Source organism: Mytilus californianus, unplaced genomic scaffold, assembly GCF_021869535.1.
Source record: "Mytilus californianus isolate M0D057914Y unplaced genomic scaffold, xbMytCali1.0.p SCAF_7, whole genome shotgun sequence".
Lineage (NCBI taxonomy): Eukaryota > Metazoa > Mollusca > Bivalvia > Mytilida > Mytilidae > Mytilus > Mytilus californianus.
In genome coordinates this window covers 64,289,477-64,310,623 of record NW_026262723.1, presented here as the reverse complement: position 1 = coordinate 64,310,623, position 21,147 = coordinate 64,289,477, and the positions used below count along the sequence as shown (strand labels likewise).

General features: G+C 32.2%; 2 protein-coding genes across 5 annotated transcripts in view; one reads left to right on the top strand and one right to left on the bottom strand.

The window, feature by feature from the left end:
• The window catches only part of LOC127707585 (bifunctional 3'-phosphoadenosine 5'-phosphosulfate synthase-like), a 33,905-nt gene extending 27,788 nt beyond the window's left edge, over positions 1-6,117 (top strand). For all 3 annotated transcript variants that reach the window (XM_052212183.1, XM_052212182.1, XM_052212184.1), the window contains exons 8-12: positions 657-788; positions 1,130-1,259; positions 1,911-2,053; positions 2,627-2,752; positions 4,959-6,117. In XM_052212183.1, coding sequence (XP_052068143.1) covers positions 657-788; positions 1,130-1,259; positions 1,911-2,053; positions 2,627-2,752; positions 4,959-5,201 — 774 coding nt within the window. In that variant the 3' untranslated portion in view covers positions 5,202-6,117. The remainder of the gene's footprint in view (positions 1-656; positions 789-1,129; positions 1,260-1,910; positions 2,054-2,626; positions 2,753-4,958) is intronic.
• A 3,863-nt stretch (positions 6,118-9,980) lies between these two features.
• Positions 9,981-21,147, bottom strand: part of LOC127707584 (transcription initiation factor TFIID subunit 6-like) — a 31,950-nt gene continuing 20,783 nt past the window's right edge. For both annotated transcript variants that reach the window (XM_052212180.1, XM_052212181.1), the window contains exons 9-13: positions 17,975-18,099; positions 17,481-17,613; positions 16,810-16,935; positions 11,992-12,198; positions 9,981-10,866 (exon numbers count right to left, since the gene is read on the bottom strand). In XM_052212180.1, the coding sequence (XP_052068140.1) occupies positions 10,414-10,866; positions 11,992-12,198; positions 16,810-16,935; positions 17,481-17,613; positions 17,975-18,099 (1,044 nt within the window). In that variant the 3' untranslated portion in view covers positions 9,981-10,413. The remainder of the gene's footprint in view (positions 10,867-11,991; positions 12,199-16,809; positions 16,936-17,480; positions 17,614-17,974; positions 18,100-21,147) is intronic.

Sequence of the window (21,147 nt, the reverse complement as noted above, 5' to 3'; positions counted from 1 at the left end):
TTTGGGACTAGTAATAAGGGCCAACCATATGTCAAGGTATGTTGTAGACAGTTTGGGACTAGTAATAAGGGCCAACCATATGTCAAGGTATGTTGTAGACAGTTTGGGACTAGTCATAAGGGCCAACCATATGTCAAGGTAAGATATTTTTAGGAATCTGCATATATGACTCAATAATCTTGAAAAATAAACATATGAATCTTTTCACTGTCCAACATTGGTGTCATCTTTTCAAATTTGTGAAAGTATCCTAATATCTTTCAACAATATATCCTGTTAAACATTAAACAATTATTGTCAAAACACTGTTTGTTCACATGATAGAGTGTCTTATAGTTAATTTATTTATAGGCTTAAAAAAAAATTAAAACAATAATGACTAAACTGCAAAAGATGAAAAAAACAAGAAAAAGGAAATATTGTTGTTACATCAAATTACAATCAAGTTTTTTACTCTTAAGAGGAAGTGGGGGAGGATAGTAGTGTTACTTAGAGATTTTAATCATCACACATTTATGTCATATCAAAGAAATTACTAAATAGTTGAATTGTTGAATTAAAGCCATTAAAATTTTGAATTGAGATTGCTCCTTTTCTTTTATTTGATCCCTTAATTGTCATTTATTATTACTATATATCTAAACTGATTTTTTCAGATGATATATGAAAGTGGTGACTGGTTGGTTGGTGGTGACTTGTCGGTGTTAAAACGGATAACTTGGAACGATGGTCTAGATGAATATCGATTAACACCATTAGAACTAAGAGCAGAATTTAGAAGATTAGGGGTAAGTGTGTTTCTATTTTGGATGTTGCTAGAGACTTAACAGGGTTTTAAGTGGGTAATTTGGAAAGATATTAAATTAGATAGCATTAAAACCATAGGAACTTTAGTAGAGTTTTGTTTACTGTACCAGTTGAATATATATTGACCTTTTGTGTGTAATAAAGATTAACTTGGGTTCATATCTTATCTTTACTGAAAAATCTTTGTTATATTTCAATCATGTGTTAAAAAATATATACTGGTATATTAGATTTTTATTGAATAAATATAGAATCTACATAGGTCTTCTCATCAGATATAATAGCCATTTTAACATGTTTTAAAAATAATTTGTCATTGTAGGCAGATGCAGTGTTTGCATTTCAGCTACGCAATCCTATACACAATGGACATGCTCTCTTAATGGCAGATACAAAGAGAAGACTTATAGACAAAGGATATAAAAAACCAACCCTACTTCTACATCCTCTAGGTATAAAATCTTTTAAGGAAAATATAATTTTGAAATAAATTTATAAGTTAGATATCCCAGCCTTAATCCCATAATTTTTTTAATGATAATTTTTTTTTTTTTGCAAGTGCCCTTGAACAAAGAGTTCACATATTGCAGTTGTCCTTAAATCAATGCAAGAATTATTGTAGTTCTTTGAGAAGTGTATAATAACACGGGTATTTTAAAGCTTTTAGAAGGATCCTTTATGTTTTACAATTGAGCCATTCTTTTCAACAATATTTTATTCTGATCAAGCAAACCCTTCTAAGGACACACTTCTTAACATTCAGTTATATTATCTTGGGTGTTTCAAAGCACCATTCTTTTTTTATTTGGTGTTTCTATAAAATATTTTGGATACTTGTGGTGATTATGGTTACTAAAGCTTGTAAACAGGAAGAAAAGGGTTAAAATTTGATTGGTTTACTTCCGGTGATGGTTATTATCTTATTTGCAATGAAATGTTATGTGAAATTTTCACTGTAGTACTGGACAACAAAGATAAATTCTGCACATTTTTTTGAAAAATGCTAATTTAACAAAGACTAATGGGGGAAAAACAGTGATGGTATTACTCCTATATATAAATGAATAGATAAATTTTCCATAAATATGATTTTTTGTTAAAAGGTGGTTGGACAAAAGATGATGATGTACCATTACCTAATCGTATAGAACAACATAAAGCTATATTAGAAGAAGGTGTTTTAGATCCAGAATCAACAGTGCTAGCCATATTTCCATCACCAATGATGTATGCAGGTCCAACAGAGGTATGAGTTATATTTATTAGTCTGTAGGAGAAAAGTTGCAGTTAAATTTAATTATCTGCTTTATTTCATTCTCCAGTATACACCGTATTTAAAATTTACTATGAGGAGCACTGAGAAGTATTTGTATTAGATTGTTTAACTTTTCAAACAAATTTTATCATGTGCTTTTCTAAAATCACAAATTTACACCCTATAAGAAAGTTATGGTCAGGTCTGATGTAGTACAGTGGATTCATTTTTTTTTTTTTTTGTGGAAACCAATTTTCTGGATAGATGAATATTTTCACAGACGTTTGATTTCCATATTTTATTAACCAGCCTATAGAAATTTTTTACTTCATTGATCATTTAAATTGGTGGTAAACTTAAACCCACAAAATCTGCAAAAATGGGTATGCCATGAATAATATTGAATACACAGTACTTATTATTGAAAATTTATTTCAGTTTGTTAAAAATAACTTCAATGAAGCAAACTCAAATTTCACAATTTATAATAAAGAAGAAGTAGATTATTACTCAGTAAATGGTTTAAATCTGGAAGCTTTTCAATTGATTCTTTCTTTTCAATAGGTTCAGTGGCATGCCAAAGCCAGAATGTCCACAGGAGCAAACTTCTACATAGTTGGTAGAGATCCAGCAGGGATGCCACATCCAGATGGTGGGAAAGATCTATTTGACCCATCACATGGAGCTAAGGTTGGTTTTCCTTATACCAATTAGGAAACAAATATTGAATTGCTATTTCTTACATTTAGGCATTTTTATACGACTGCAAACAAATTTTGCGGTCGTATATTGGTATGACGTTGGCGTCGTCCGAAGACACATTGGTTTTCGCACTCTTACTTTAGTTTAAGTGAATGGATCTCTATGAAATTTTACCATAAGGTTCAATACCACAAAAGGAAGGTTGGGATTGATTTTGGGGGTTATGGTACCAACAGTTGAGGAATTAGGGGCCAAAAATAAGCATTTTTGTAACTTCCAGACATAACTTGTGTGTTAGTGTATGGATCTCTCTGACATTGTACCACAAGGTTCCATATCACAAAGGGAATACTGGGATTGATTTTGGGGGTAATTGCCTCAAAATTTTAGGAATTAGGGGCCAAAAAAGGGGCAAAACACAAGCATTTTTCTAGTTTCATGACAATAACTTGTGTGTAAGTGTATGGATCTTTCTGAAATTGTACTACAAGGTTCAATATCACAAAGGGAAAGCTGGAATTGAGTTTGGGAGTAATTGCCCAAAACGTTTCGGAATAAGGGGCAAAAAATAGGCATTTTTTCTAGTTTCCAGACAATAACTTGTGTTCAAGTGTATGGATCTCTCTGAAATTGTACTGCAAGGTACCGAATCACAAAGGAAAGGCTGGGATTGATTTTGGGGGTAATTGCCTCAAAATTTTAGGAATTAGGGGCCAAAAAGGGGCCAAAAATCAGAATTTTTCTAGTTTCCAGACAATAACTTGTGTTCAAGTTTATGGATCTCTTTGACATTGTACTGCAAGGTACCATACCACAAAGGAAATGCTGGGATTGATTTTGGGGGTAATTGCCTCAAAATTTTAGGAATTAGGGGCCAAAAAGGGGCAAAAAAAACAAGCATTTTTCTAGTTTCAGGACAATAACTTGTTTCTTTCTGAAATTGTACTACAAGGTTCCATATCACAAAGGGAAAGCTGCGTTTGAGTTTGGGGGTAATTGCCCTAAATGTTTAGGAATTTGGGGCCAAAAAGGGGCCTAAAAACAAGCATGTTTCTGGTTTCCAGACAATAACTTGTGTTCAAGTGTATGGATCTCTCTGAAATTGTACTGCAAGGTACCATACCACAAAGGGAAGGCTGGGATTGAGTTTGGGGGTGATGAATCATAAGGGGGTTCAAAAAATTTGGGGGAGGGATTTTTTTTTCATTTTTTTTTCTTTAAAATTTTCCATTTTAAATTGGTTATTTTTGATTTATATATAAAAGCAAATAATAATGATATGGTTTGAATAGGTAAATTAAAAATTTTTAAGTTCTTGGACCACATTCATTCTGTGTAAGAAACCTATGCTGTGTCAAATATTTAATCACAATCGAAATTCAGTGCTGTATCAATCTTGAATGTTGTGTCCATACTTGCCCCAACTGTTCAGGGTTCGACCTCTGCAGTCGTATCAAGCTGCGCCCAGCGGAGCATTTTATTGCAGTTATCAGAAACTAGCTCAAACTCCAATAACAACTAATAAATAAACCTTGTCTTCCCAGACCAAAATATCAATCAGTACACCTCCAACATTGTAAAGATTACATCAGGGTATACATAGATATAAGAAGATGTGGTATGAGTGCCAATGAGACAACTCTCCATCCAAGTCACAATTTGTAAAAGTAAACAATTATAGGTCAAAGTACGGTCTTCAACACGGAGCCTTGGCATATACTTAAAACAACAATTAAAAACAATGAAATTTAACTATGAATTTTAACAGAACACGCAGCTCAAGTTTCACACAAAAAAGATAGTTACAAATGAAGGATAATTTTTCAATGGCTATAAAAATGGGTATTTGCTGCTTTTCCGCTAAGCACAAAGCATTTAGTTGTAAGAAATAAAAAATAGTTTGTGATATGTTTTTAATCATCAAGATGGACATTGAAAATGATTGTTGATTCGGCAATGCAAAAAAAAAGTACAATAGCATTACATCGTCAAAATCCATAAGAAAGAACAATTTCTTCGAAATTTTATAGATGCTTTAAGTAGTTTATCATATCTTAAAAATGTTACACTTCACTATTAAGAATTTTGGGCAAAAATAATCCAAAGTATACCCTTTCCTATGAGGATTTGGTAACTTAGTTTTGAATTACTGCTATGTTAATGACTAATTTATATTATCTTTTATTTTTGATAGGTTTTGACAATGGCGCCAGGTCTCACACAGTTAGAAATAGTACCATTCAGAGTTGCAGCTTACAACATCAAACTCAAATGTATGGATTTCTATAATCCCGAGAAGAAAGAAGATTTTGAATTTATTTCTGGCACAAAAATGAGAAAGTTAGCCAGGGAAGGTCATAATCCACCGGATGGGTTTATGGCACCAAAGGCGTGGAAGGTCCTTCAAGCGTATTACCAGTCTTTGAACAACCAATAACACTTAACTCTGAATAAAAATCTATGTGATAATGGGATAGACAAATTGAGGGACCATATTTATTCAAGAAGTTGTACTTCTTACATTTACCTTTAATGAAACATGCTTCAAATATGTGTATTATAAAAAGAAAAAAATCTTTTAGAAATATTTACAATTTACGCAATTTTTTTTAATAGGGGTCTGATCAGAATTATGTAAAGTATAATTATTTATAAAAAGTCTGCATTATTCACCTCTTTTCTCAAGTTTTTGCAATTTTTTATTTGCTAAAAAGTTTTTAATTTTTTATTCAAATTTTTTGTGAAACTTTAACTTTTAAATTCAAAATTGATTTTATGCAAAATAAGTGGTATATATATTATCAACATTTTTGTGTGCGGTATAGTTTTGTGTAATTACTAATACACAATGTCTTGCAGTTATATTTGAATTATTATAAGATTTATTTTTAAATCTTATTTAGATATGAACAATATTTGTTTGAGGTTGTGCAGATTTTCAAATGCTTTTTTTCACATCAAGAATTTTACTGAAAACTTATTATTAAATATTTTTCAATGTGAAAATCATCACTGCCAAGTAAAAGGCAAAAGGTATGGACCAATCTTCCTAGTTCTTTGTTTATTCCAATTGTGGTTGTCGGATACCCTTTCTACAAATATGTTTTTTTGTCTTGTAACTTGCATTAATGAAGCAGTTTAGTTGTTATAGTATATTTTATCTTTATTTATTATAAATTTGTATTGGCTATTTATAAATCTGCTGCACAGAACTTTTATGAAATTTATATTTTACATATTTCTGAATGCAATGTTACTTGTATCAAAATTTTAAGTATTTTTTATTGATTGTTAAGAGAGAAAATATATTTTGTTTGAATTTCAAAGATTTTAGATATACAGTTGGGACCTAGTTTAATGTGTTGTTGTTATTTTAGCCAAGAAATATTCTTAGTTGTCAAATATCAGTGAATATGCAGAATCAATAGTCTGTTCTAGTCACAACATCAAAAGAATATTTCCCTACTTACTGGTATTCCAACATCAAATAATGTTTTGTTTGTATGTTGTACATCAGTTTGGTTTTGGAAGGTCGATAACACTTTTAGGTGTTATTTCTTGTTTGAATATCTGCCTGAGTGGCATTGCGCTAGTGTCTTACCCCGAGTGTAGGAGATCATGGCCATGGGTTCGAGCCCAGGCCAGGTCAAACCAAAGACTTGAAAATTTGTATTTAGGAGTAAGAGCAAAGACAGGCTGGGCTGGCTCAGAGTCGGAATAATGTGTAATATTCTGGCTCAGTGTGCTGCTTTAATACAGAGCAGAGTTCCTTTCCATATCACATTTAAAACATGTTCTCATCTTATTATGCATGTAATGCATGCCACTGGACTTTAAGCAAAATTTCATCAATTGTCTGATTAATATTAAAGGCAAAATTCATGACATAGAAATAAGAAGATGTAGTATGAGTACCAATGAGACAACTCTCCATCTAAGTCACAATGTGTAAAAAGTAAACCATTATAGGTCAAAGTATGGCCTTCAACACGGAGCCTTTGCTCACACCGAACAGCAAGCTATAAAGGGCCCCAAAATGACTAGTGTAAAACAATTCAAACAGGAAAACCGACGGTCTAATCTATATAAAAAACGAGAAACAATAAACACATCAACCACCGAAACAGGTTCCTGACTTAGGACAGGTGCAAACAAATGCAGTGGGTTTAAACATTTTAACAGGTGCCGACCTCTACCCTAACCTGAAATAGTAGTGTAACATTACAACATAGAAAGACACATTATAAAACATCAATTGAAATGGCTTATCTCGACCAAAAAGACGTGATTGATTGTGATGTATTTGATAGAAGTAGAGTCTTTGAAAAGATGAATATTCTTCTTCCTTGTGGGTTCTCATTTCAGTTTACATAGGGCACTGTTACAGATTTTCACCATTATTTCTTTAGGAATATCCAAAGCCTTCGATTGATTAATTGTTGGTGTTTAAAGCCACTGTGAGCACTCTTAGCTATTTCATTGCACAGCCAGCTTTATAGGTGGAGTAAACCAGAGAGGACCATGACCGTTTGCAGGAAAACTGGGTAATCAAAGTCAATTAAGATTAGAGCCAAATATACCTTCCAACGCGAGATTCTAACTCACAACTCAGTTTTGACAGGCTAGTGATCATTTAAGATGAACTACTTAGACCACTCTGCCACTGGTGTCCCCCAAATCCTTTGAAAAAATCTTTTTAATAAGAACTGGATTCCTATACAAAAGTATTGTAAACAGTATATCAAAGTCTAAATTGTGTAATGTGAGCTTTATGATTGCTTCTCCAAAAAAGATTGGGACACTCACTGAAATATTGTTTGTTTGCATTTGCCTAGTAGATTCATTATTAATGTTGAAAATTTGAAGAAAACATTGGGAAAGATATGTAGATAGTGATGTCAGTAGCTAAGATTTGTATATAAGTGATGACCTTATAAAGTTTTGTAACTTGATAATGCAAAAAGATAGTAAACCACACTAAATTAGTAGAGAAATTGACTTTCAACCAATTAGTGTCAAACTTCATATTAGTTGAAAAGTAACTTGTATTGTCTGTCGTTCGGCATGAATCGTTCGGCATGAATCGTTCGGCAATGAACAAGTATTCTGTTTATCATATAAGTTTTAGTAAATGTAGGAAACCATTTAGGATGTTTGGTAAAGTCATTGATGTAACCCAGAGTCCATCTATTGACAGAAGTGATTTCTCAATTCTACCATTTTGTGTATAACTATATTTTTAATACAATACTCTTAAGAGTTTGTGTTTCAAGAGTTTTCTTGAAAAAAAGGAGTCTGGAACCGAAGAATTATGATAGTGAAGTTGTCTTCATTTAGAGATCTTTAGATGGTTGAATACTTACAACACCATTACATGTACAGTCAGTTGTTTAGGTGATTTTATGAATTTTTTCATCCATTTAAGTATTGGTAAATTTTGATCCTACATAGCCTCTAATGAATTTTCATAAGGCTTGTGTAGACTTGGTTTGATTACAACTCTACATATATTATGGACACTTGTCTACCTTTGAAGGCATGTTGATTATGTCTTTTGATTTTTTGCACTGTTGGATTGCTCTTCTCTTGAAGAGTCCTATCAATACGTGCCTAAGAGCCCAAATGAAACACTACTCATATTTCCTAACATTTTGACACTATAAATGAAGTTTGGGTGAAATATGTTTTAACTTATATCCCTTTTTACCAAAATAAAACAATAGAAAAAGATTCCCGGTATCATTCTGTTTAAACTTACTGTAAATTCAGAAATTATTGCGTGCATTTATTATTGCGATTGTTAAAAAATGGACATAAATGCGAGTTTAATTATTGCGATTTCAGGAAAATCTGCATCAAGATATAATTTTCAGATATCAAAATGCGAGTTCTTTTTTTTTGCGATACTCACCCAGTCGCATTATTCTCATTAATAAAAACCTCGCAATAATTTCTGAATTTACAGTACCTATTAACTAGTCTTGGTGCACATGTAGATATCATCAAAAAAACTAGAGGCTGTCATCCAGAGGTTACTGTCTGTTATACAATTTTTTTTTGCTCATAGTAGTGGTTAAAAATCAGGTTGTAGGCTTTCTTTTGAAATGTTTCACATTTCTATAGCTTACTGTACATTGCACAGCATGGGTTTTACTCCTTGTTGAAGGCAGTGTGGGGACCTGTGGTTGTTCACATCTTTTATCTTTTGGTCTCATAGGCAGTCATACCACATCTCCTTATCTTTATTCTATATTGCTCACCTATCATTTTTGAGATATAAGACAGCACTTGTATTTACCCCTATGTTCTCTTTAAAGTCATGTCAACCATGTTGCTTGGTGGGTCGAATTAAAGTTTTCAAGATTAGAGCAAAAAGCACAAAAATGGGTATACTAGTGTCATTTAGGAACAATCAGTTCTATAAGCAGTAGAATGAAAATTTTAACCACATTACCTTATTTGTAGATCTTGTCTAGCTGTTCATTTTTGCTGTTTAAAGTTTCCTTTTATCTATTATATCTAGTTATAAAACATTTAATAGCCAATAACACAAAAAATGGTTGAAATCATCATTTAATGGCAACAGCTATTTTTATTAATTCTCTGACAATTTTGGTCAAAAGTAATTTTGACCAAGCCAAATTTTCTCTATCTATAATAGTTTAACAAATATTAACAATACTTGCATTTTACCCCTTATGTTCTATTTTTAGTCACAGCTGCCATGTGTGTTGGTAGGCATAATCCTTTTCATGATAATCTAGAAATGATTGTGGCTAAGTTTTGTTTTGATTGGTTATGAAGTTTCAGAGGACAAGAAATTTATCAAAATTAACAGATGACTGGCTAAAGCTCACAAAGTAAACTACAAATTTGTAAAGCTCTCCACAGAACCCTGTGTCTCACCTGCACTTGTTAAAAAGTGTTATGTTGACTGCAAAAACTTAGGGTGCTAAAAGGTAAACTATAAACATATGAAAGCATGAAAAATTTCTTGATAAGAATACTGTAAAGGTCAGTATATGTAACAGATATATATTTCCACTTTTTTAATATGTCTATCCTGTTAAACTTAAATGTTATTGATTCAGTGACATAGATGCATAGAATCTTTCATAGAAACAGGTTTCTTAGAGATACATAAACTACATGTCATAGTGTATCTCAGTTTGGAGAAGAGGCATATCATAATTTTAATCAACAAATAAACTTTAAATAGTTTTAACATTTTTAATTCACAGTTATTCACAGTTTTTACATTCTAAAAAAAGTGACATTCTAGCAATGCTTTATAATACACTATCTTAACGATATTGTTTACACTACTGTACTCCATAAATATGAAAGAATGAAGCAACTACATGTTTTTGCTTTAAATGACTTTATAATCATTTTTAGTCCATACCAATCTTGTTTGTAACAATTATCTTGAACAGACACATGTTAAACCATTTAACATTTTTCAGCTCTTATTTACATATTTACATAATTGTATATCTTTCTTATATTTTTAACAATTTTTAGTCTTAATATTTAATTGCATCCTCTTTAACCTGTATATACAAAAATCTATAAAATGATCATGATTATTGATGTGTTGATATTTTTTAAAAGTATGTTTACAGCATAGCACATGTATCTGTTATATTTCAACCATTGTCAGGTTCAGGTTTAATGTTTGATTGTGCTGCTTGTTCACTAAACACACTTTTCATGCCCAAGTCCATGGCAGATGATACGGTAGATAAATCTGAAGTACCAGTCCCTATACTGGGCCCTGATCCTGATGGTAGAGATACTACAACTATTTTCTGAGTTGGTGTTCTAGGTATGACACTTGGAGTCCTGGGTAATGACCCTGGTGTCGACGATGAGACAACTTTAACGATAGTTGGTGTGTTTCCTAGTGATGAAGGGAGAGACTGACGTATCTGAGGTGACATGCTGATGGGTTGTCCTGGTGTATGTGTTGCTCGTGGCTGTGATGACATGACAATGAATTTGGGTTGAGATCCTGCCCCAGGTGTTCGTGGAAATGGTGATTGATGTGTCATAGTAGGACCTGCTGATCCTGGCTGCTGTAAAATTATTTGTGGTCTGGCCTGAAAATATAAAAAAAAAAAACAAGTGAAAATGCGAGCTACTGCTCACTGATGATACCCCCGATTATTTTAATAGTGTAAAAATATGTAAGTGTTCGGTAAACAGGAAGTTATTGAGTGATGAATCTGAAAACGCATCACACAGTATAGCTGACTTATATAAACCCTAAACCAAAATTCAGAAATCCTTGTATTATAGTTCCTGAGAAAAATGTGACAAAATTTTTCAACTTGGCTATCATGTGTAAAATGAAACAAGTGTTTGGTCAACAAGAAGTAGTTGAGTGATGAATCTGAAAACGCATCACACAGTATAGCTGACTTATATAAACCCTGAAACCAAATTTCAGAAATCCTTGTAATGTAGTTCCTGAGAAATATGCGACGAAATATATTCATGGGACGGACGGACTGACGGACTGACAGACAGAGGTAAAACAGTATACCCCCACTTTTTTAAAGCAGGGGTATAAACATACATGATTTGTGGTCATGCCAGAAAATGCATAAAAATTATATGTATTCAAAATAATGAAAAAAATGTAAAAAATGTAAAAAAAGAAAGAAAGTAGAAGATATGTTAAAGGGAAAAAACATGAAATTTAGTAAAAAAATTGTTCTATGAGGTCATTAACTCCTATAAGAAGTCAGTTGGTAATTTTGGTGGAATTGAAAGTTTTGAGCATTTTGACCTTAATATTTTCTCTTTTTTCTTTATTGTTTTCAAGATATTAGACAATTATTTGAATTAGCCTTAATGTTCTATTTCAGTTCTGTGGCCATGTTGGTTGTTTTGTGTGAGCAAAAAACACAAACTTTTTACCTGATATCCTAAGGATTATTCATCCAAATTAGATTTAAATTGGTCTTGTGGTTTCAGTGGGTAAGGTTTTTTTTTAATTTTAAAAAGGTTGATTTTGAAAATGATAATTTTCAAGTGATAGCAATAGCAAAGGGCAAGGTGAGCTTAAAATAGGAGATGCAAACTAATAAGCACTGAAGCCATCTACTTTTTGGACCATTTCTTTTATATTTTTCCATTTCATAAAATAAGAGACAACAATAACTATACATTTTAGTATACATGCTGAATAAATTAAAGTACAAATGTATAAACTATTTTACCTGACTGAGGTTGAGTTGTGGTCGTGGAGGCTGAGGTATCCCTACCATGGACCTTGAGTGTTGTGATTGAGGTGATATTTGAGGTGTTCTTCTCTCCCTTTCCACTGACTGGTGTATATGTGGACCAAGATATCCAAACTCTTGTACATACTCCTCAACAGTTACTGATGGTAACATCGTATTCTTCAATACTGGTGACAGGTATTTCTGAAAAAGAGAGTAGACATTAAATACAGTCTATCTTTAAATTAATATCAAATAACCCTTGGTATAAAGATATTGACAAATATAATGCCTAATCATGTTAAAATGAACAAAGAGCATGCCATGAACAAATTATTTCTTAAATATGTTGACGTCACAATTATCAATAAAATAATAGCTGAATTTTGTAAACCTAACTAGAGGCTCTAAAGAGCATGTGTCACTCACCTGCATCTTCAACAATGGCCACTTTTTATACGACCGCAAAAAATTTTTGCAGTCGTATATTGGTATGACGTTGTCGTTGTATGAAAACACATTGGTTTTCGCACAATAACTTTAGTTTAAGTGAATGGATCTCTATGAAATTTTACCATAAGGTTCAATACCACAAAAGGAAGGTTGGGATTGATTTTGGGGGTTATGGTACCAACATTTAAGGAATTAGGGGCCAAAAATAAGCATTTTTGTAACTTCCAGACAATAACTTGTGTGTTAGTGTATGGATCTCTCTGACATTGTACCACAAGGTTCCATATCACAAAGGGAATGCTGGGATTGATTTTGGGGGTAATTGCCAAAAAATTAAGGAATTAGGGGCCAAAAAAGGGGCAAAAAACAAGCATTTTTCTAGTTTCATGACAATAACTTTTGTGTAAGTGTATGGATCTTTCTGAAATTGTACTACAAGGTTCCATATCACAAAGGGAAAGCTGGAATTGAGTTTGGGGGTAATTGCCCAAAACATTTAGGAAAAAGGGTCCAAAAAGGGGCAAAAAATAAGCATTTTTCTAGTTTCCAGACAATAACTTGTGTTCAAGTGTATGGATCTCTCTGAAATTGTACTGCAAGGTACCATACCACAAAGGGAAGGCTGGGATTGAATTTGGGGGTAATTGCCTCAAAATTTTAGGAATTAGGGGCAAAAAGGGGCAAAAAACAAGCATTTTTCTAGTTTCAGGACAATAACTTGTGTGTGAGTGTATGGCTCTTTATGAAATTGTACCACAAGGTTCCATATCACAGAGGAAAAGCTGGGTTTGAGTTTGGGGGTAATTGCCCTAAACGTTTAGGAATTTAGGGCCAAAAAGGGGCCAAAAAACAAGCATTTTTCTAGTTTCCAGTCAATAACTTGTGTTCAAGTGTATGGATCTCTCTGAAATTGTACTGCAAGGTACCATACCACAAAGGGAAGGCTGGGATTGAGTTTGGGGGTGATGAATCATAAGGGGGTTCAAAAAAATTTGGGGGGGGGGGGATTTTTTTCTTTCCTCTTTTTCCTTTTTTTTTTCTTTAAATTTTCCATTTTAAGTTGGTTATTTCTTATTTATATATAAAAGCAAATAATAATGATATGGTTTGATTTCATCAAAAATTGAAATATTGGGGTTCTTTGATATGCTGAATCTAACCGTGTATTTAGGTTCTTAATTTTTGGTCCCGTTTTCAAATTGGTCTACATTAAGGTCCAAAGGGTCCAAAATTAAACTTAAGTTTGATTTTAACAAAAATTGAATTCTTGGGGTTCTTCGATATGCTGAATCTAACCGTGTATGTATTTAGATTTTGGATATTGGACCATAATAGGTAAATTAAAAAATTTTAAGTTCTTAGACCACATTCATTCTGTGTCAGAAACCTATGCTGTGTCAAATATTTAATCACAATCCAAATTCAGAGCTGTATCAAGCTTGAATGTTGTGTTCATATTTGCCCCAACTGTTCAGGGTTTGACCTCTGCGGTCGTATCAAGCTGCGCCCAGCAGAGCATTTTATTAATAAAAATCATCATAAAAGGGGAATAACTCTATTAAGAGTAAACTGAAAATTTCTATCATATTGACATATTTGTAGAAATTATCTTGCTGATAATTTAACATTTAAAAGTTTCTATTTATCTATTATAGTTTTCAAGATAAAAGGCAAAAAAGGCAAAAAAATGTTAAAAATTATCATAAAAGGGTGATAACTCCAATAACAAGTCGACTTTAAGATTTCGGTTATTATGACTTATTTGTAGATCTTGTCTAGTTGATCATGTTTGCTTTTTAAAGTTTCTATTGATCTATTATAGTTTTTTAAGATATTAGACAAAAACGCAAAAAAATGATAAAAATCACCTTTAAAGGGCAATAACTCCTGAGAAAAGTCGTCTGACAGTTATAACTTAAATGGACAATAGGTAGAGCTCAACATTCTGATCATTTTTACCCTAGTCAAAACTACTCTATTCAATGCTGATTTTAAAACAATAGGCAAAACTTGCATTTTACTCCCAATGTTATATTTTTAGTCATGTCGGACATCTTGATTGGCTACCTGTCATTTGACACATTTTTTAAACTAGATACCCTAGTGATGATTGTGGCTAAATTTGGTTAAATTTGGCCGACTAGTTTCAGGAGAAGATTTTTGTAAAAGTTACCAGACAACGATGGATGCCAAGTGATGACAAAAGCTCTAAATATGTATATCTGGATACTGAGTTTTTTTATAATTAATGAAAATTAATAAATGAAAGCCAACACCACATCATCTTTTCTACAATTAATTCATTTCCTGTCATTTGTAAAAGTGTCACCACTTTAAGCATACACTATGTATTGGATATCAATCTGTTGAAGGAAGTGTATGTTACAATTTTTAAGCTAGTGTTCAGATAAGGCGCAAATGTAAATATAGTATTTTTCCAAACTAAAAGTTAGATAAGGGACAACCGAATTGACTCATTTACGGTCCCATAACTTGTTATTTTCCATCTGTTATATGTTCATTTGATTCCTGAAATTTTGTTATCTAGATGTATGCTGTGTAGTACCATCGCTCATTTTTTTTTAAAATTTCAAATTTAAAAAAACAAAATTTTTTCAGAATTTGTTATCACAAAGTTGTTTAAAAATGTTGTGTATAGAATGTATTCCCTCTGTACAGTGATCAAAATTCAATTACAATATATTTTTTTTTAGGACTATTCCAGAAATAAATGTATGGGAGGGTTGGATGGCAGTTTATCTTTTTTTTGCATGGGTTGTGGTGGTTGGAACAAACATAAATAACATAACATGTAACTTTACAATAGGTGATAAAACAGGAATGAATCTTGGAAAATTATATGTTTTATATTTTTTTTTTATGTTGAGTTATTTCCCCTTAAAGTGAATTTTCTTTAAAATTTTTACTGATTATTGAAATACACAACAATTTTATTTTACTTTTTAACTGCAAGAGAATGCCATTTTAATGAAAAGAAGTACAGCTTTGATTTTTTTGTTTTAAAAAAGTTCATTTTATTGAAAAAAGAATTTCTTAGCAGACCATTATTTTAGATTTGAATATTGTAATTATAATCAAGTTACAAAATTAAATTAGATATATCAGATATTCAACCATGTAAGACCCTCATGCATAGTCAAAATCATTAAAAAAAACCTTGTCGTTATAATAGATAGGAAATCTGTTGTATTAGTCTTCAGCTAAAATAAACTATATGAGCTTATTAATGTAGCTCTTAAAGTATATAGTATGGTATATATATATCTCAATAACTAGCTGTATCTATGTAAGGCAAGAAATTGAAAAGAATTTTAAATGAGGCATAGGAAATCACACATATCTCTGCCTGAAGAAAGTCAAGTTAAAAATAAAGGGGCTATCTTTATTTGTCGATTTAAAAGAAAAATTGTTTGTAAATATTATGGCTGCGCTAAAGTCCCCTTTTTATAGGATTGTGCCCATCTACCCTCAGTTTCTAGCCAGAACACTACTACATGTACCTCTGGATCAATCCATACAATGTAGATTCAATATAACGTATCATATAACATTCATAGATTATTGATAGTCTTATCACAGTTTTGTGTATGGCATCAATGACACTTAAGTCGACAATTCACGTGCACCCTTCACAGCGATATTGATGAAGATGAAGGAAAAATGAACAAAATAGCAAAAAACAGGTTTATTATACACATATTTTTATTTGAATTGTATATTTAGTGATTTACACATACTGTTCCTGCAATGCCATTTGTAAACTACATGTACTTCATAGACTTTTTGTTATTTTGGTGATGAGGAATTTTTACACAAAAGTGGTGATTTCTGGATTTTTGGCTTGGAAACTCCTAACCCTTTATACAAAGTTGGAACAGCCATACCCCAGTTAGAATCTACCCTTTATATTTTTATATAAATTATATAATAGTACAAAAGGAGATCTGAAGATTGAAAATTTTCAGGCTTAGTATCCTAATTCTACAATTGTTGTGTTGAAAGTCATTAAGACATTCATACATAAAAGATATACTAGTTTTTAGGTAGACCATATCAATTTCTTACACTGCTGTATTGACTTTTTTTTTTTTTAAAATTAGACGGGTGGTGATATCAAACCTCTATTCAATTGTATGGGTTATGGGTCGCTGAAAAAATCTAATTGTATGGGTCATGGGCATTGAAAAAAGTGCCTTCCAATCGCCCCCTTACATTTCTGGAATAGCCCTTATAGTCACATATTACTTTTATTTTCTGTTTTCATTTGATCTTAATTCTGTCATAATCTATTTCAAACACTCCAAGACATCTTTATTCAGAAGCTGCCATATGAGTACTTACGGATAAAGCTTTCTTTATGTTATCAGCAGCTATTTTGTCAGCATTATTAACAACAAGACCTTCCATTGTAGCCTTCATCCTGTCTGATACATACTTCACTCTAGGTACAAGAAATGTTCTTACAACCTACAAAATCATTAAAACATGTTTACATGTTGCACCTTTTACATCTAATAATTTGAGTATATCCTTCTTGAATCAAAAAAAAAATTTGATGTGAAAGGGCACATATTTCAGGATTTTAGTTTTCTGAAGGTGCTGAGGTAAACATATAACATCTGTCCTGTGGATGCCATTCTCTAACCACTACATTCTTTGTCTGCCATAGTTTTAGTTCTTATACAATGAATTGCTGTCCAGTGACGATTGATATTGAAGATTTTAACATTGTCCTAACTTCTAGTCTCATTAAGATGGGTAAGACAAATACTATTCTTTCTGATGTAAGGATACTGGTATTTGGTATTTTTCAGCGCATGATTGGTTATCCCTGTATTTAGACCAAGTGCCAGACTCTTGATCCAATTCAGGTTTTCAATGAAGGGATAAAAATTCTCTTTCAATTTCTGTTGTTTTTTTTTATAGTTATGCAATCAATTGACCATATATTTTTGTTCTAATACAATTAGGGTTACGTTTTATTATAGCCTCTAAGCAATTAAAATGTTTACCTCAGCACCAAGCTCTCCAAGGCCAGCAACAGCACCATATTGTGAAGCTAAGGCAGCTTTCTCACTCTGTATAGCAGCACTAAATGTTTTGGTAATCCTTGACTGAATATTGTTGATATTAGTGCTGAAATTCCTAAAAATAATATGTTTAAAAGGTTAAAATAAAAAGTGACATGTCCGTAAATGTCTTGTGATTAACAATGAAATAATTACCTATCTAATTATAACATCACAAAGAAAAACATTTGGAAAAAAATATTTTTGTTTTTTTTCCCTCAAAGACTGTATAATACATTTTGTTTATCATCTAATTCCTCTTAGTTAACTTTTTGTTCAGAGGATTCTCTTGAGGTTATTCTACCCTCCTTCATGCAATATGATATCATTATACTACATTAAACATATATGTAGTGTTCCCAAAGAGAGAATGTAAGACAATAATTAATGCAATAAATATTGGTAAATCTTTGGAATTCTGAGGGTTCAATACTCACTTGCACATCTGTGCCATAAGTCTAGCAGCAAAATCTCTTAATGCCCAGTGGTTATCTGCTTCCGGTCTCATACACAACTGTTTACTTACAATACAAGTACATACAGCTGGTACAAACTCATGCAACTTAAATACAAAATACACATTTAGTTTTGAACATTCTTTATGTGCCTGTTCAAAGTCAGGAGCAGGTAATTCAGTGGTTGTCCTTGGTACATGTCTGTCATATTTGTTTTTTATAAATTGTATTGTTATAAATACGGCTGTTAGTTTTCTTGTTTGAATTGTTTCACATTTTTCATGTCAGTCTTTTATAGCTGATTATGTGGTATGGGTTTTGCTAGTTGTTAAAGGCTGTACAGAGACCTTTAAATAATGTCTTTAATTGCTTTCATCTGCGTAATTTTAACTCTGGTGGGTGGTTGTCTCATTGGTAATCACACCACATCTCCTTATTTTTATATAAATTCAAATTTTACATTATTTAAGTAGACTTATAAAGTCAACTTCTCAGCAAAAAAAAAGAAAGAAATTTTTGCCTTTAATTCAATCACAAAAGCAATAACTGCACATCTCTTTCAAAAATTTCTGTTTTTCTTTTCAGAACATCATTGTAAACAATTTTATACACACTGTCAATCATTACATTTTTAAACTTTTAGATTTTGAAAAGCAATAAGCTGATAAATATAATGTTACCTCTACTACAGAGTCAAGCATATATGCATATTAAAAGCAGGTATTTTTTGTCAAATTTTGTAATGGAACTTTTGCTTTCCTTTCAAAAGAACTGGCTTTGTATTTCTCATCAAATTTTGTAACAATACTTTTGCTTTCCTTTCAAAAGAATTGTAATTTCATTCGTTTAAACGGGCAGTGCATTAGAATGAAATTAATTTCTCCTGGGTGTTTTCATCATATGTAGCATAGAGGGCGTTAGGTTTTCCCGCTTTAAAATTATTTTCGCGGTATATTATTGCCTTCGTAATCATTCAGCACGACGCCGTTAATCTGAGCAGTCGAATTTTCTTGGTACGCTGCCTATCTTGAATTTGACAATGAACACAGATTCTCCAACATCACTTGAGGAATCTCCTGATGTTTCACAACAGGACATTTTCACAGCTGTTAAACAACAAATAAAATTCCAACAGCAGCCCTTTAGAGCACCTCATCCCGGTTGGTATGCCGGTTTCCCGTTATATTCCAACATGCCCAGCACGAGCCTAAGTTTCAGCAAGGAGCCTGCTATGGTTGTGGATCTAACCAACATTTGAGGAATAGATGCCCATTCAACCCGAAAGCAGTCGATAGGCCAAAAATACGGAATAATTTCATATAAGATGAGTATTTAAATATTTCTATTGATAGCCAATCGAGTGCACACTTTCTTTCACACGACTATTCTGAATATGAACAAGGCCAGTCTAAAATTATCGTCAGAGGTAGATTAAAGAGACATTGATTTTTGGTATAACATTGGTTGTTATGATTTCATTAATGATACCATTTTACTTTACACACATATAAAATACATTTTTATACTACATGGCTTTCCGTTTGTTTACAAAACAATCGTTCTGCTATTACACACAGTGATTTCGTTTTTAGAAGCTATTGAAGTCTCGTATATAAAATACATTTTTATACTACATGGCGTTCCGTTTGTTTACAAAACAATCGTTCTGCTATTACACACAGTGATATTGTTTTTAGAAGCTATTGAAGTCTCAAGCTCTTTTGATTAGAGGACTTATTATTGAATCTACTGATGATAAACCATTGGTTGTAAAATCACTTGCTATCTCTGTTCAAAACAATGGTAATAAAAAGTTTAATTTTAGATATACGTCATGTCAATTTACATCTATGGAAGACACCTTTGTGAAATTTGAAGATATCATTGTAACTATGCAATCTATTAAACAGATTGTTATTGTTTTAAGTTTGACATTCAGCTTATCACCATATAGACATATACGAGTCGCATTCTGATTATCTTGGTTTTTTTACTGGACATATGATGAAAGTACAAAATATTTTATTCTTGTTCTCCCTTTTGGATAAAGTTCTGCCTGAAATATATATTTACTAAAGTTACCTGACCACTAATTTAGTCTAGAAATTTAGAGGTGAAGGTAAACAAATTCTCATGTATAGGTGATGAATTTGGCACCCATTCTGATATTAGCACGTGTACAGATATTGCCACATAAGTTAAACAAGACCTTATTGTTCAAAGTGGTTTTGTCGATGTGGTCTCCCAGTAAAACATTGAAATATTTAATATTAGTTCATTGATACATGTACAGACAAAGCTATCCTAAGCATACCAGTTAAGAGACTGACAAAACTGTTTGATACCATAATACAAGTTAAACTACTAGTATCTTCAGAATATTTAGGTTAAGTTTATGTGAGAACTGTAGCTTATGTTGGTCAAATTATATCCATGTCGTATGTCATAAGTTGTGGCTTATATTTTGACTGAATACCTTAGTGTTGATGTTAAGTCAGCTTATTCTTCGAAATGTAATGTTGGACTTTCGGTTCGAAGTAAAGAGCAGCTTATATTCTGGCTGGAAAATCTTAAATGTGTGAATTCTCAACATTTTGTATCCATTTTTTTTTGTGTTTCACTATTGTTTATAGTGATGCTAGTGGCACTGGATATGGTGGATGTTTAGTAGAAAATCCTTAGAATATTGCTCATGGCATGTGGCATGAAAACGATGTACTCCACAGTTCTACTTGAAAAGAACTTACGGCTGTTAAATGTGTATTGCTTTCTTTGATAGATTTTATGAGAGATAAACGCATTAAATGGTTTACGGATAACCAAAACGTTGTTTCTATTATTGTATATTAAAGGGCAGTATGAAGCCTTATTAGCAAGATATTGCATATGATATTTTTGTGACTTGTTTGAAGCACAAAGTGTTCTTTAAGGTTGAATGGATACCTAGGGCACAGAATGAAATTGCAGACTATATAAGTCATATCATAAACACTGATGACTGCCGTACTGCAGTACATATTTTTGAATATTTGGATTCCCTGTTGGGGTCCTCATTGCTAGTGATCATAACCATCGATTACCTGTATTTTACTCCAGGTATTGGAATGTACATTCAATGGGTATTGATGCGTTCACTGTCAATTGGCAAGTTATAA